Raw genomic sequence first — 16981 nt, forward strand, 5'->3', positions numbered from 1 at the left:
TGAATCATCTCACTAAATTTTGCTCTAAGGATTAATGACCAGTTTTGAAAAATGAATATCAAAATGTAATTGTTATTCAAACCCTGACGCTTTCTTTGCATATTTCTCCCAGCAGGGGGAAAAATGTCTTTTGTCTGTTGGCTAAGATGTATTTTAATCATCTTACCTAGCAGATGGCAGTGGAGAGTGAAATCCTCTCCCCTTTAGCAACAGGACAGGAGACATGGTCATAGCATGTAACATACATTCCATCAGCAGCATTTCTTGAGTCTCTCCTGGGCGATCTCCACTGAGAAGGCATCAGCATAGTTCTCTAAATATCCCCCTTACACTCTTTTTGTGTCTTCTTGGTAAGATAACATGTTACCCAGTGCTATAATACTTGGAAATGCTGGACAATGTACAGGTCTGCCAGAGCAAATATTGAAATATTTAAACTAACAGAGTTAAATCTAATAAAAGCAGGCTAAAATTCGCACTTCAGCTTAGCAAAGCATTGGACCTATTGTTCTTGAGGCTCTTCTGATGTATTCCATCCTTGCAGGAAAGCAGTAGGAAGTGTGTCAAACAGTTAATTGTATTCACTATGAATTGCAAACGTTAGTAATGAGCATTTAGGGAGTGACTAAGAGCTGAGAGGGGGCAGGTAGGATGAAGTGGTGAATTTGGGCATAGCTGAGAGTCGAAAGGAAGGTATCTGTTCAGTTCTACAGCTTCAGTAGTGCTGATCCAAATAAAAGAAGCGTGGGCAGGGTTTGAAATTGCTTGGGAGAAAATAGGAGAAAGCACAGAGGCAATTGACACCCCCAAAAATGTTCAGAACAAGATTGACAGCCTTTGTTGTACCAAGCAGTGGTTCCTATGTGAATGCTCCTGTTGTGATTCACTGTGACTGATCGAGGTGTTATTTGGCATGTTTGGAAGTAGATTCCTACCCCATCGTCAGTTTAGCTAAGCACATTCTTCTTTAGATGTTTGTATTAGCTCTGTGAAATCACAACAGCAAAACGGGTTATCCTGTAGGTACCTCTAAGGACTCTTTTCGTTGTAAGAAGTCCTTAAAATCTACTTTCATACTTCTGCTGTCTTATAGGACCAGCAGGACTGTTTCAGGACAGCAGAGAAAAATTTGGGCCCTTTTAAACATAAGTTTGCAAGTTTTTATGCATGTGTTATGCCTTCATTTTTCTTGACAGATAAAACGCTGAGATTTCCCAAGTCTTCACCACTGGAGTGGGAACTCAGGTTGAATGAGAGGCAGTGTATTGGTCAGACCAAGCTGCTGGGGTCAAGCAGTCCATGATTTTGTTCTTGGTTGTGTCACAGATACAGGGTAACAACTGGAGCAAATAATTTTTTGTTATGTCTACCTGCAGTGTATTTGGAGACTGAAGATCTGTTTTGAAATGAGCTGTTTCAGATAAAACAAGTGGTCTTAGTGCAGCGCTCTCAAGGTTAAGTAAGCCCCAGCTGACCTCCTGAGGTGGCTATGCTGCTCCTATCAGAGGGGTTACTTTTTTGCCTTTATTAGTCTGGGTTTACTTTGCAGTGCACTGGAATGTATGCAAACCCTTGATCCCTCTTGGCCTCAGCTTCCCCAGCCACAGTGGAATTGTCCAATAAGCCCTTGTCACAAGATTGTTGAAACTTAAGTTCTTACAGAATTATAAAATCATTTTAAAGAACCATCTTTAAAGATCTTTAAGACCTTTGAGTCCAACCGTTAACCCAGTTCTGTCAGGTCATCACTAAACCATGTCCCTCAGCACCACACCTACACAGCTTTTCAATCCCTCCAGGGATGGGGACTCCAGCACTGCCCTGGGCAGCCTGGGCCAGGGCTTGACAACCCTACCGGGGAAGACTTTTTTCCTTGTGTTCAACCTAAACCTTCCCTGGTGCAACTTGATGTTGTTTCCTCTTTTCCTGTTGCTTGCTCCTTGGGAGAAGAGACTGACCCCCCACCTCACTACAACCTCCTTTCAGGAGGTTGTTAAAGCATACCACATTAAAGTATTGTGGAGTTCTGAGATTGTGAGCCCTGGTAGGGCAGAATATCCATGTGACGGTGGTGGGTGGTGGTGCTAGGACATGTTCTTTACAATCTGGCAGAACTGCTGGTGAGAGTGAGCTTGATTTCAGTTACACTAGTTGACTTTCTGTACATATCTGGGATTCTGACATATGAGGCCTTAGACAGAGACTTTAGAAGAGCATAAAACTGCCACCTATTATTTTTATCCTTTGAAATATGAATGAATTTGTTACAGTTCTAACATGAACCTTCTGGACACAAGCCAACAGCCCACTCTATTTTCTCTATCCAATGTTACTAGGATGTTGTAGTACAAGCACTTAAAGATGAACTTGACTGTTCAGATTTCTGACACAATTAGTTGAGCACAGAATGTGTAAAATCATCTTGCCTTATTCTGGACTGTGAGGAATTGTTCACTTTCATTAAAGCTGCCTGTTAAGAAGCCATGAAATTCTTTATGGAGCTATGTCTCTGAAATGGGGCACTCCCATTGAAAATGAAGGGCATAGTCCTGCCTTCAAGGCACACACTGCCTATGTAGGTAAGAGATTTTGCTTTGTGGAGCTGTGCCCATGGTTTCCTCTTTCCCACTAGCATTTTCATTGCACCACAGGCCATTCCCACTCATGGCAACTGCATCAGTAGCTTTGGCACAAGTGGGCACTTGCCACCTAGAAAACTTTGTGTGAAATCTCACTTAGAGTCAGAAGGACCGTCAACACTAGAGAAACAGAAGCTGTATTGGAGGAAGTGGTTGTGTTACAGCTTTGTTGCATGCTGGAACATTGATCTGGAAGAGGATGGAATGAAAATGGGCAGAAAGGGTCTTGGAGCTTTAAGCAAAGAAACTTCTGGCTGATCCTTCCCACGTACAGGTTGCTTCATGCAAATTAATAAATTAGGTTGGAAGATACTGGCTGTCTTTTTAGGATTTTTTCCTTCCTAAATGAAATAATCTTCAAGGTCCTCAGCTTTGCCCAGCTGTTATGTTCCCTATTTGTAATTGGAGCTTGAAATACTTTTTAGTTCTATATGATACTTGTATATGAGTTATGCTACTTGGGATTCTGTTTTTGTTCCGTGGAGTTTTCTCTAAACACCTGTCTCGTTTTTTAGGTATGGGAACCTGGAGATCCCAAGCTGTGAAGAAGTTGGAAACCAGAATTCCTCTGAAACTCAAACAGTACTCAGGACGTAAGTGTGGGTTTTGAGCTGCACAGCAAGCTCTGGTCAGGGTTTGGTGTGGGAGGATTTGGGCAGCATGGCTGTTGATCCCTTTGAAAATTCACAGCACGGTTTGCTTGCTTAAAAACCTTGTGTAGAGGCCAGATATCAACTGTCCCCTAACGTATCCTCTAATATAACCCAGAGATGTTCCTGTCGGGGAAACTGTCTCAGTGTTAAGCATAAGGTGAACACATTTTATTGATTAAACAAACAAGGAGTGTTTATTTCCCCTGTCATATCTACAGCAGAAAATGGTTATTGCTTATGACCGGGTTTATTGTGCATTACAACAGTGCCTGCAGCCCAAAGCTGAGATGGTTTCAGGCACGTGTGTACGCATGTATCTTTTCCATCAGTGCCTCTATAGACTACAGTATTGCTTTCAGAGTGAAATTTAAATTCTCAAGTCACCCTGATTTGCAAGATAAATAGCCAAGCTGTTTTGAATTGCAGTTTAAATGGGGAACAAAAGTGGGTAGTTTGGTTATCCTCTTAGCATCATAGGAAACTGCATTTTATCTTTAGACATTGGCTGTAAAATGTCCCTTAGGTCATCAGCATTTGTACTTTGACATCTGTATGGTCTGTGATTTGCATGCACCGTGGCAGTAAAAAGTTGTTGTGTTGTTATATTTGATTACAGTAGGAAGATGCTTGATTCTTCTCAGCATTACTGTAGATTGTTTTTCTATGAATTTAGTCTTGGCTTCCACCAGTTAAGTAAACCTTAAATTTTTTTATCAGTGCACTGATTTCTCAAGGTGTAATTGAAGAAGCTGCCTTTAGTTTCTTTTTGTTTTGAGTTGGAAGAAAAGTGTTGAACTTTTCAATAGAGAGATAAACAGTCCAGTCAAGACTACGAAATACACTCTGCACTATCTTCATTCCTGAGATTCAGGCAGACTATCAATTCAAATCACAAGCCACTCTACAGTGTTGAGTCTGGTGTTCCCACTGCTTACTCCATGATTTTCTGATGGCTTGTGTGTTGGGATAGCAGGGTTTGAGTCTGGCTTAAAATAGCTCAAATATCCCCAGTCCAGAGATGTGCCATTAACATACTAAAGACCTTCCTGTTCTCCATTGTCTGAATGGAGAGGGGTCGCTTTGCCTTCTGTCATCCATGTGGAAGCTGTTTTGTTTAACCACCAGACTTCAATTGGTAAAAGCTCCTTGGCTGTAAGCATTTCAGTAGCTGTTTCTGAAAAGACAATGAATTATGCTTGCTTGACTGCAGAAGAAATGTTGAGCTTAATTAATGTCTGTAAATGATACAGGATTCTCCAAGGCTTTAGTTAGAAACCAATTGCTATTGCTTGTTAATTTATTTTTGTTTAGCATTTAGCAAGGACAGAAAGCTGCAAACTCTTGATGATTTGGATTGTTCCTCTTGCCCCATGAGACTTGACATGTGACCGCAATTCACTGATTCTTTCCTGCCTGGTGTAACAGAATGCTATCAATATTTTTCTCCTATTTTGCCATGAGGATTCATCAAAGAAGAGCTGGTAGTTAAAACTTGGTGACAAGCACCAAGAAGGCTGTACTATGTAGTGGGTAGAGGCAGGAGTGAGCAGCCAGCAGGTTCCCACACTCCCATCTAAAATGAACTCCACGGTCTCTTCCAGCTTTGGGCAAACCATTTGACCACCTACTCCTATCTCAGTCAGTCCAACCATAAAATATGAGCTAAAGCAGTACTCTTCCTGCAGACTGGATTAAGGATTTATACTGGGGATGAGGAAGATAATTGCACCACTATAACTCATATTAGGATTAATCCCCCAGCTGCCTTTTCATGGAGCTTAATTACGACATGGAGAGAAAAGGGGTGAAAGTTGTATTGATGTTAGTGTCACTGAGGCTTTGGGCAAAATACATCAATTTTTTGTTAAGCCTGGAGGTGAGTGTGCCAGTGAAATAGCATTTAGTAGGAGCATGTTAGATTTATTTATTTATTTTTAGATGGAATTGTTTTCCTCCTGGTATACACACAGTTTATCTCATACCCCCTGCCCAGTTGCTTCCTGCTGCATCAATGCTGTCTTCTCTCCTGGCGTGTAATCATCAGGTAACACTCTGCACAGGCAGGGACTGACAAGTGCATGGAGTCTGTGCTCCTGTTCCTCTGGTAGCACAACTTATGATGAGTTTGTCTGATGTCATTTTCATCAGTATAGTCAGCACAGCTGATTTTGATCCTTAGACTCTCTTAAGATACCTTCAATGTCCAATTTTGATACCTGTTACCCAACTGCACATTTATAGAAAGCTCAACAATGAAGTTGTCAACAAAGTAATTTGTCAGGTATACATGTTTTAACAGATCCTACATAAATATGAATTCATTTTCCTGCCTTAAAAATTTCCATTGCTCTCAGTTGCTCTGGCTACTTGTCTCTTCAATATGATTAATGGTGTCTGGAAAAGAGGTTGGCTTTGTAGTCGTGTTGTGAAACGTGTAGTTCTAGTAGTTCAGGTTTTCTCTTGTCTGTGATAATTCCAATAGAATTGCATTTGCCCTCTTTTTTCATAGAACACAAACATAATTTGTGCTTAGTTTTATATGGCTTGGAGAAATAAGAAGAAGAAGGAGTAGAGCCATGTTATTTCTTACCATTAACTTTGTATTTCTCAGGGGAAAAATATCTCGTGGGGAAGCCCGTGGTCTGTGGCCAGAGACTGGCATTCATCAGACTCCTGTTGTGATAGTTCAGATGCTTTAAAAATCCATTTAGGACATTAGGAATGGGCATGCAATTTAAGGCATTTCCACTGGTTTCACACACAAAAACATTACAGAAGTTAAAAACAACTGAAGGAGACAAATTTATGACTCTTGAATAACACATGGAACTTTAAAGGAGGGTGGGTTTTTAGTGAAATCTTAGGTACATATGGGAAGAATACTGTCATAGGTGGTGTCCTGTAAGCCCACAGGTTACTGCTTTCTCTGCTCAAATTAATTCTCTGTGCTTTTTGTACTTGTAGCCTAGAGTTGTGCTGTATTTTGAGAAGGAAAATGCCTGATGTACATAATTTTTAAAATTATTATTATTTTGGCATTACATCCAATGCTGACGTGGCTCAGAACCTACAAGTCCTGTCCTGGGGCTTGAGTGCAATTGTGGCACAGCCTCATTTGAGAGACTTGGGGGAGTTATAAACCTGCCCTTGTGCTTCCAAATTCTGGGTTTGAGCCAGCAGTTACTTCTCACACTTGTTGCAGTGACATATAGTTGTTACTGACCCAAGATCACTTCAGCTGTGTTCGGAAACATGCCTTCTAAGGATCCGTTCTGCCAAGGGGATTTTCTCCTGTTCGCTTCAGCATCATTCCTATTGTTTTTGGGCCACTGGAGTAGTCAGAAAAGTTATATTTTTTTTTTTCTCAACAGACATGCAACTTAATTACGTCCAGTAGCAAATAACTTTCAGGCTTTTTATTACTTTTGCCCTTTTCTTTAAAACTGCATTTGATAATACACAGGTTAAACAAAGGTACTGTAATTTTGTAACTTTAAAAGTACACAGACAGTTTAGACCTTCGAGTTATGAATAAGCCCTGAACACTGTCAAAAGTTTTGAGCTTAATAAACCTGCCAAGTCAGTTTGGGGCTTTTTGGGAGGGGGGAGGTTGGTTGTGTTTTGGCTTTTTTTTTTTTTTTTTGATCAGGACTTACCTTAGCTTTTCATGTTCAGTAGCTTGCTTTCCACAGTTGTCACTACTTTCAGCCACTCAGAAAGTTCATGTTCGTAAGTAACAGAAGGATAAAGTCCAGAAAAGGTCAGATACTCCAGTCGAACGTCTGAGTTAGATGGACTTCAGCCTCTGTTTCCAGAAGTACGACGCCATGCCTCTCTTCATTGTCTGATAAGAGAGCTGTAAGGAGTAACTTACTTCACCCTCTGTCTCCTACTATAAGCAATTCTTTTTGCTCTTCCTTGCATTGCACGAGCAGGACTGCCTGGTGCTGTTTCTCAGTTCTGCACGTTTTTGTGTCAAGCTGTGACAGGGTTGCCTCCTCATCTTAGGTTGTCATTGTCTTTGGAGTTCTCTGTGTTCACAATGTCTCTTTTAGCTTAGGACTTCTGCTGACCTTCAGAAAGAAAAGAATAGATATAACACAGCAAAGCATGTGACAGTTCAGATGAAACTACACACACAGTACACAAAAATCATCAGCATGATAAGTACCATTAAGAATTAAAGAGAGGGCCATATGACAGTACACGTTACATGAACTATAGAGAATTTGTACTAAAATTCAGTGATGTTTTTAAGAGAGATTGCATAGTTCTGATGTTTGGTTTGGTACACATCACCTGACAAAAAACAAATGAGGAAAGAAAGTAGAGCAAAAGGAAATAAAGGACTTTCTCTTGTTCATGGCTGATGTGAAGGCTCTCCACACCTTACCAGCCAGAAATCATGGGAAACTGAAACAGTCATGTCTAAAAGATCCCAAACACTACTTATTCCAGGAAGAGGATCGACAGGCCAAGCACCTAATGCTGTTTGGGGACTGTAGTCCTCCTGAAATGGTTGTGTGTATTGCCTCCGAGATAGTTAGATAGATACTTTCGCTGATATCACCTGATCTCTGTGATCTGTGTTCAGAGCAGGAGAGTTCCTCCATTAACTTTTAACTCGGGTTGAGTTTTCTATGCAGAATAGAAATAACTCGTGCCCTATTTCCCTCCCTTTACTGAAAGAAGGTGTTAATTTTCATCTCTGGGCAATGCACTGCTAGCAGACAACTTATACCCAAACCGGACACCCATGAATTTAAAGAGGTGATGTAATCAGGGAGCAGAACTCTTCTTTCCCAGAAGATGGGTGTTAAAGACCTCACTGGAGCTGACTGAGGACAGAGAAACAACCATAAAGTATAAAAAAAAATATCATAGCTGCTTGTACCTTTGGGAAGTCAGTATCTTTGCTGGATACTGAGATGCTTCTGAGCAATGTGAGGGTCCAAACACTGCTGAGGCCACGTCCCTGAGGTGACTTGCTGGGCTTGTGAGCCCCAGAGAGCTGATGCAGCACATCACACTTCATGGATAAAAGGTGCTGAGCTTGTTGCCACGAGTTTTAAAGATTTCTGTCAGTGAAGTTCCCAGAAGTGATTCATTCGTGCTCAGTACACACAGAAGAATGTCCAGCCTGGCAGTCCAGGCTTGCCTGTAACATCTGCATTCAGGGGAGACTAGTTTAATGGGAACTGAATCTAGTTATGTGAAGACTTCACTCGAAAATGTAGTGGTGTGAACCTGAGGTTACCTGTGGGAGAGGTTTTTCAAGGGGCCAACGGTGTTGCCATATTGACCCATGCACTTGGACTATGTTTTTTTTTTTTGTGTGTGTGTGTGTGTCTTTTTGTTGGCTTATTTGTTTCTCCAGAGGTCTAACATTGGTCTGTTTTCTTTAAGGAGACTCTTTAGGCCTGTTGGTAAATATAACAGGGAGAAGAAAAAGCATGCCATCTCCTCCTGTACACAGAAATACCTTGTGTTTGTAGCTAGGAAGAGGCTCTACAGACAGGGCAAAGGTGATGAAAAGGAAATGCTGTGCCATAAACAGTGAGCTGTGTTCAGGTCCCTGCATTTATAGCTCTCCTGATGAAACCAAAGTAGGTTTAAGAACTTTATAATTCCCCATTTAGGTTATATTTTTCAAGGATGCTAAAGAGAAAACCATAGAACCAGAAAACAGGTCTCCTGGTTGCAGTATGAGGTTTCAAATGAGGGGTTTAATTATCTTTTTTTTTTTTCTTGGTTACATTGTATATTCGGATCCCCATATTCTTGCTGGAGTTGGACCAGCTGAATAAGAAGCAGAAATATTTTATGTAGTACAAAAAGAGCTTTAAACCCTCAAACACTCCTCTTCTGCAATCCCAAGCACTACTGTGGCTGAGTCCTGAGGCGTTTAAATCCTAAATGAGCTGGAGTAACAGTAAAGTCCTTTCAAGCCTCCTCTTGGAGTATAAGGTTTTGGGTTCCTTTTGCTACTGGCTTTGGTTTGCTGATTTGGAGTAGATTGGTGGTGCTCTCACCACAAGACTGACTGACCACAGAAATGAGTCAAAGTACTTGGGGCTTTTTTTGTTGTCTTGTATGTCAACTTCTAATTGTATCTGCCTTATTATCAAAATGTGGAATTATTTGTTATAAAACTTGAAATGCGGTACAATTGAAAACCACAGAGAAAGCAACTAGAAGCTAAGCTGAAATCTTCTTTTTTTGTTCCACAACAGTTCGGTAAAACAGTTCAGAGAAAGATTATGGAACTATTCATTTACCACATGGCATATGTTGCATGTTTACCTCTCCTCTTCTGCCTGAAAACAGCAAATGTCAAAACCTTCAGTGTAATACTGCAGCATTTGGTGTTTCTCATAGTGATAAAAAACATTGTCCCCTGGCTTCTTGTGCCTTCAGACCTTCCTGGCAGAAAACTTGTCTTTTTTAAACAGTACTGATGGAAAATAATGTGCACAGTTACAGTACTGCTGAAATAAAACCAGTCCTGAAACATTGTCCTCCAGGAGAACAGAGAGCAAAGGAATGTGAGACAAATGGAAGAAAATTAGCTGGAAGTTTCTGATGCCTGGGAAGTCCGTGGTGGGAAGCAGTTAAGATGCATTTGGGAGAGCAACAATCAGCATTCATTCCAGTAAAGCCAATTAAGCTAAAACAACAGCAGAAACCAATGTGGTTACATGAGAAGCGGAGTCAAACACAGGGCAGTAGAAGCAGTGGAAGAGTGGGAGAGTTATGAAAACAACCAGAACCAAAAGAGAATATTTAGAAGATCAAAGAAAAATAATGATTGGCATTTCAATTAAAACAAAGAACAACTAGCAGAGCTATTCCCTTAGTGCCTTTAGATGTGTCCCAGCAAAAGGCCTTCCCTGCCCCGGTATGCTATTCAAACAGATCTTCCCAAATCCAGAGAAGAGCAGGTCATTTGCTTGAAGTCATCAGCACATTATTTACAGATGGATTGGGTGTGAGAAACTACCCTTACATTTGCCTTCACTTGCAGTTTATGTACATTTTACCCAGCCTGATTCAAAGCTGAGGTTTAACTGCCTGTGCTGTTATTTAACAAGCAAAACTGAGAGAATATAGCTGGCTTAATTCAGTCTGAAGGCTATTGCATAGACAGTGGAGGAGAGGGAACAGCCCTCTCTAAAGATTATTCTGTTGATGGTCTTTAAGTATATATTTGCCAAATTATAGATAGTTTTGTGCATGTTGCTGTCTAATTTAATAACAAATCAATCATTTAATCTCTTTTTGCAACGGATGTTCATCTTAATTCTTGAGATTCTGTTACTCATTCTTTAGAAATAATTGTGGTGAGAAATAAAATGCTGCTTTTGTCTTTTTGGCAAGAAATGATCTCTTTAATTCCTATGCAGACCTCTTCAGGGCCAGTGTTACAGTTTTCTTCCCAATTGAGAAAAGACTATGCAGAATTTCTGTGTAACCTATTGACTCACTTGTGGCTGTGTGAGGTGAAAGCCTCATCTTCCACCTTCTCTGTGCCCTGCTAGCTCAGTTTAAGAGAGGGGTTAGACTTGGAGCTGCTGCAGCCTCATTGTGTTTTGTGGCAGCTCGTGGGTAAACAGGAGTGGATGAGTAGTTCTGTGTTCCAAATTTGTTAATGACAGAACAAGATACGCTTCTTCCACCTAACAGCATATAGATTTTGGATGCTGAAACCTCCAGAGATGGGCTTCAGGCAAAGCTGGTTTGGAAATCAGAAGTCTTTCTAATAAGTGTGAAACCTGAAAGCACTGCTGAACAGAGCCCAGAGTCTGTAGATGGCAGGACAGGAGTTAAACATTTGAAAGTGTTTTTCTTATGGGCAGGAAAGGAAAAAAATATAACTCATAATCAAATAATGAAAAATGTAGACTGTGATGTTTCTTTCCTGTCTGAGTTCTTGGAAGGCTCCTGTTCCTATCAGTCTCTGGGTCTATCGAGTACAGGGAGTTTCTTCTCAAGGGCAGCAAATGTAAAGCTACTGCAAGATACGGGCAATTCTCCAGCCTGTTTTCAGCAGGCTTCCCTCTCTGCCACGCCAGCTAAACAGTCGGGTGATAGGAGGTCAGTGGGGCACAGTGTACCTTTTTTCTCCTTCCTATTTACCCTCTTGACTGAAATGATTTTGCTGGCAAAAAGTAGTGTCTGTAACAGCTGTGAACTCTTCACCCTGCTCTGGGAGACTGTCTTAAACTGTGTTTATTCTTCAGCTTGTGAAAGTGGCAATCAACCAAGCCTCTGGAAACTGAGCTTAGTATAAAGAGTGTGTGAACAATATTAGTACAAGGACTTGGTAAATGCTCATAACTCCTGAACTGGTAAATGCTCAGAAGAAGAGATTGTGCAACTTAGTTTTTGGTGGTGGAGCCAGTAGGGATGATGGTGATTTTGTGATGTGGGTGGGGAAAAGGGGCACAGAGCAGAAAGAGATACATGATTAAGGTATGGAGTGAGGCACTGTGTTCTCCTGCCTGTGGTGGAAAAAAAGATGAAAATACTGTGGATGTAGGACTGTGGTGTTTGTAAGTGCTGCTGTGATATGGTGTTCTGGGTCTGTGCAGGGCTAGAAAGGATGATTAAAAATGTAAGGAGAGGGGAGAGTTGAATGAGAGCTTGGGAGCATCGCTGTGGGCAGCCATCTGTTGGTGGTCTTTCTCGCACCTTGGGCTGTGGAGCTGGGCTGGTGCTGTTGGCTAAACTGTGGTGGTTGTGGACCACTGGCTATTGTGTGACACCTGTTCTGACTGAGTGAAATGGTTCTGAAGCTGCAGATAAAAAGTTTGGCTGCCGCTGGCCTCAGCTGTGAAGGCTGTATTTGTTGCATATATGGTGGAAGCTTCTCTGAGCAGAGTTGTGAAGATATGGTCCAAAACGGTTTTCAAACGTGGAGAGTCTTCCAAGCTGCACAGTCTGTGTTTCACGTTTGCACTGAAACCCGAATTCCAGAACATGTTTACATGTTACGTTTTGGTTGTAAATACTTTTTGTAGCTCTAAAATTGTAATACCAGAGTTCCCCTTGTCAGCAAGCCTAACCAAACAGTACTGACAGATTTCCAAATGCTCTAATTACAAATTCAGTGTTGCCAAAATATCAGAGAAAGAAACAGAAGAAACAGACTAAAATGGGTAGGACTTGTAAAATGACATCTGTATGGGATTAAAATTTAATTGAGTTTTGAGGAAAAAACAGTGCGGTTGAGACAAGGAGAGTGGGAGAAACTGTCTTTATTCTTTCTTAACTACTGGTTTATTTTGAATGCCACGGAGCCACTGAGTTAACCAGGTATTGCTGTGGTTCCCCTGCATGCAGGACAAAGCACACAGCTTCGACACCAGAGCTTTCTGGGTCAGCTTTTGAGCTCCTCGGTGTCTACATGTGTCATCTATGTTCATATTTGGGCTCCCCTCATGTTCTCATAAACTGAGGAAAGATAGCTGCTCCTGGAGCTCTTTTTCACTTCTGTTTGTCCCTTTCTGTTTCGCAGCTATTAACACAATAGACCAGGCCCACTATATCCACGGGCTTGTGAATCTGAACTTTAAAAGCCGAGTGCCTGATTGTCATAAGCACAGAGCAGAGATGCTCTTTGAGCTGACACATGGGTGTCTCTGACTGGGTACTCATGGTTAGAGGTTTTTACTGGGAGCATGGCCCTTCTTGTCTTCGTGGAATATCTTTGGGAGTGTGGGATACTGTTATTATGTGAGGGTGTTGTGAAATGGGGTGATTGGAATATAGGTATCAGGGGAAGTTTCTGTAGACGTGAAAAATACGGTCACTGGAGGGCTGAGCTCTCCCAGCTAACTACACAGCACAGCCCTAAGCATTTGCGGAACCAGTAGGACCCAGTGCAGACCAGGGCTGTTGTCACTTGGTCATCTCAGCTCTTTTTCTGATGCCAGTGGAACTCATGAGATGTGCTTCCCTACGGACCTGTTTCTGCTCTCCTAAACATCTTCCCCAGCTTTCCGTGACGGCAATAAATCACCTCTTGTGTCTGCCACAACGTTTACAACTACTGGTTAGAAGGGATTTGAAATACAGGGATGGTTTCAGTGTTGTAGGGGAAATCTTCAGGGTTTTCTTTTCTCAGGAAGTTTAGATGTTTATTGTGCCTTTTATTCTAGGTCAAGGGTCTTTTTCCCCCTCTTACGTGATGTCCTACTCTGAACACCACAGTAGGTGATCATGAGGCAGTGACCATGGCCAGTCTGTCATGTTATGTGACTGCACGCAAAAGTCTGTTTCCCTAATCTCTCCATCAGCTCAAGTGAACAAAATTATCTTTAAAAAGTTTTTTGGTATGCCATTTATGTCTTCCCAGCCTGCAATATCTGCTGTGGCCTGTGCTGATAGGTGCACCAAAATATACGTGCTGATTTACCAGCACATTGCTGTGAAGAACTATGAAAACCCCACAGTCTTCCTTGCAACAAAAAAAAAAAGTTCATTTTTTTTTACCCAGGCTTGAATTTTCTTAAAGCTTGAAGAAATGTAGCTATTTTTATAGTCTCCTTCCATTTTTTTTTCCCACACTTAGTTGAAATTTGTCAACAACATTGGAAGTTATTTCTGGAAAACCATTGCATAAATTGTCTTATTTTCTTACAAAATCAATTTGAAATGATGAAAAGTCCCTGCAAAAACAGAATTTAAAGGAATTCCCAGAAGCATACATTTGTGCAGTATCTAAGTAGTAATCTAATAGGTGGGTGTGGATTAAAACCTACATAAAGCAGGAAAAGTAGACAAAAAGATCACTTCCCTCCATTTCAGGCAGGGTGGAAACCACATTGATTCATCAACTCCGGTTTCCCCTCATCCCCCTCAGTCTGCAGAAAGATTGTCCCTGGGCAGTTCTCCACAGTTGGTGTCTTTAAGCTGTCTAATAAGATCTGGGATAACTTTCCTGAACAAGATCCAATGCTCCTGTAACTCCTTAGGCATCTGTTTCCAGCACTGCCAGCATGACCGAGATACCTTTTTGCGTGGTATAATGTGACAGCCCCTTGTTGTCTTAGCACTAAGGGTAAAATCAAGATTCTGCTGATAGATTTGTTTGTTTTCTTACGCATTTCATCCTAACATTTATCAAGACCAGTCTGTCTTCTGGGTTCAGCTATCCTCAAACTTGATACTGGGCATAGGCAGCATAGTGCTGCCCATGCTGCACGTGTCACCATTAGGGTTTTATCTTCACAGATGAGGCAATCTCCATAACTGTGTGTGCTCAGGGGGATGAGGTCCAGGCTTAGACTGCTTTTCTGCAGAACCCAAGGTTTCATGAACAAGCAGCCTTTCTACTAAGACAGCAGATAAGGAGACCTCCTTGTGGCCTTCCGGTATCTGAGGGGGGCCTACAGGAAAGCTGTGGAGGGACTTGTGACAAGGGCTTGTACTGATAAGATGAGGGGAAATGGGTTCAAACTGGAAGGAGGGGAGATTTATATTAGAAGTTAGGAAGCTCTTTACTCTGAGTGTGGTGAGACACTGGCTTGGGTTGCCCAGGGAATTTGTGGATACCTGCTCCCTGGATGCGTTCAAGACTACGTTGGATCAGGCCTTGTTCAACGTGGTCTAATAGGAGGTGTCCCTGGCCATGGCAAGGGGGCTGGAACTAGGTGATCTTTAAGGTCCCTTCCAACCCAAACGTTTCTATGACATTGAGTAATACAGTGTGGAGAAACATGCAGCTTCAGTTTGGTCCCGAGGCTCGGCAGCAGTGACTGATGAGAGGAAAGGCACCAAAGGAAGTGTTTGATTTAGCACTTCCACTGGGAAGCTGCTACCCTCAAGGAGCCACAAATGCCTTGTTTCCTCCCTGCTGTTTTCCCACAACATCCCAGGAGGCAGTAATGGAGCAAACGTGGCAGGGCCACCACTTTTCTCACTGGCACAAGAGGAGATTAAGAAGTTCTGTTCTGCTTCTGATTGTCTGCATAATGCTTGGTAGTTATTTGCACCTGGTCACACTGCAGCTAAGCAAAGACGCTTCAACAGATCAAACAAAGCATAACTCTGAGGTAAATTGCAGGTCTTGCTTTGCTGGCTCACCAAACAGCGCAGTACAGAGAAGCAGGATCATAATGAGTGCCAGCAGCAGCAAATTATTCACTATTATCTGAGGTGCTGGCTTTGTGTAGGTGGGAGAGGGCTGTTTCTGTCCTTACCGACTGCTACGCGTGCCGGAGCAGAGCCAGGACCATTGGCAAGGGCAGGACACGCCAGGAGAGAGACACGTGGATAAGTAGAGGTTTGACTCAACAGTTTCCCTGGGAACTGACCCCAGCTCCACTGACTGGAAGAGACCACAAGGTACAGAGCCTGCACCTGCCAGTGTGGGACCTTTAAGCAGGAGAAAACAGTCAGCCCAGCTGACTGCAATGGATAGTGCAGGAGATAGATACTTCTCAGCGGTCAAGTGTGCAGCAGCAGGACCATCTGGCAAAACAGTGTCCTGTGCTTCTCCTGAGCTTCCAGCACCTGGTAGAACCAAGGCAGAGCTCCTGTTCAAGCATGCAACCACCTGGGATGTGTGAAGGGATATTCCTAGAGGTGGAAAGTGATTGCAGGCAGGACTGTGGAAAGTGTGACTGGACGATGAACTGCTCTGCTTGGTGCCTGAGCTGCAGGCAGAGGTAGACAGACAGAGGAGTATTCAAGAGTCTGAGAAGGAGATTGGTCAATGGAGACGCACATGTATGGTGGATAGAAGCCGGCTCAGTGTGGCCACTGTGGAGGCAGGTCCTGGATCTGCTTTGTGCCAGGAGGAAGGGGGGTGTCACAAGGCATGCAGAGGAGTAGAAGAAGGTTACAGCATTGGAGCAGTAAGAGAAACACCTTACTCTCTAAGAAACCCTTACAGAACAGGTACGAGGCCCTGGGTATGGTATAATGAGAAAGAGGAGGAACCCTCACAAGCAGTCTTGCCAAGATCCGAGAGACCAACTCCTTGCAACAAGACCTGCATTAAGACCAGCACTGAGAGGAAACAACTGTCAGTTACGGCCATTAGTGACTCCCTCCTGTGCAGAACAGAAACACCCATTTGCAGACCAGACCCTCTTTTCAGGGAAGTTTGATGCCTCTCTGGCTCCTGAATTAGGAATATCACTGCAAGACTAAAGAGCCTAGTTCAACCTTCAGAATACTATCTATTTCTGCTCTTTCATATGGGTACAAATGATGCCACAACACAAAGCCTGAGGTCAATCAAAACAGAATTCAGCACCCTGGGAAGAATGCTAAAATATATGAAAGCATAGGTAGTACTTTCCTTAATCTTCCCAGCAATGGGGGAAGATTTTGGAAGAAAACGGGTGAGCCCAGGATGTCGATACGTGGCTCCAGGAGTGGTGCCTCTACTGAAACTTTGGGGGTTTAAACCATGGAAGAGCTTTCAAGGCACAAGGTATGTTGAGGCCCAATGGGATTGATCTGTCCCAATGAGGAAAACAGGTCTCTGGGTGTAAGCTGACAGGGCTGATCGAGACAGATTTAAATTAGAATCGTTGAGGGAAGAGGGTACCAACAGGGCTGCAGCAGAAAAGCCAAGGGCTGGTGTGGCCGTGCTGGAGAGCAGCAACCTACTGGGAACATCTACATTGCTCCTGGGAGCACGAGGGGCTCTGGAGCGTATCTGCAATGCTTGTACCC

The 16981-nt window shown here is 42.6% G+C and overlaps 1 protein-coding gene across 1 annotated transcript in view; it reads left to right on the forward strand.

Moving 5' to 3' along the window:
- The window catches only part of RGL1 (ral guanine nucleotide dissociation stimulator-like 1), a gene marked incomplete at its 5' end in the record, with an annotated part of 81607 nt that overhangs the window by 37146 nt on the left and 27480 nt on the right, over nucleotides 1-16981 (forward strand). The window contains one exon of the mRNA XM_008937514.1: nucleotides 3155-3232. Coding sequence (XP_008935762.1) covers nucleotides 3155-3232 — 78 coding nt within the window. The remainder of the gene's footprint in view (nucleotides 1-3154; nucleotides 3233-16981) is intronic.

The sequence above is a fragment of the Merops nubicus genome, unplaced genomic scaffold, assembly GCF_000691845.1.
Source record: "Merops nubicus isolate BGI_N331 unplaced genomic scaffold, ASM69184v1 scaffold17430, whole genome shotgun sequence".
NCBI lineage: Eukaryota > Metazoa > Chordata > Aves > Coraciiformes > Meropidae > Merops > Merops nubicus.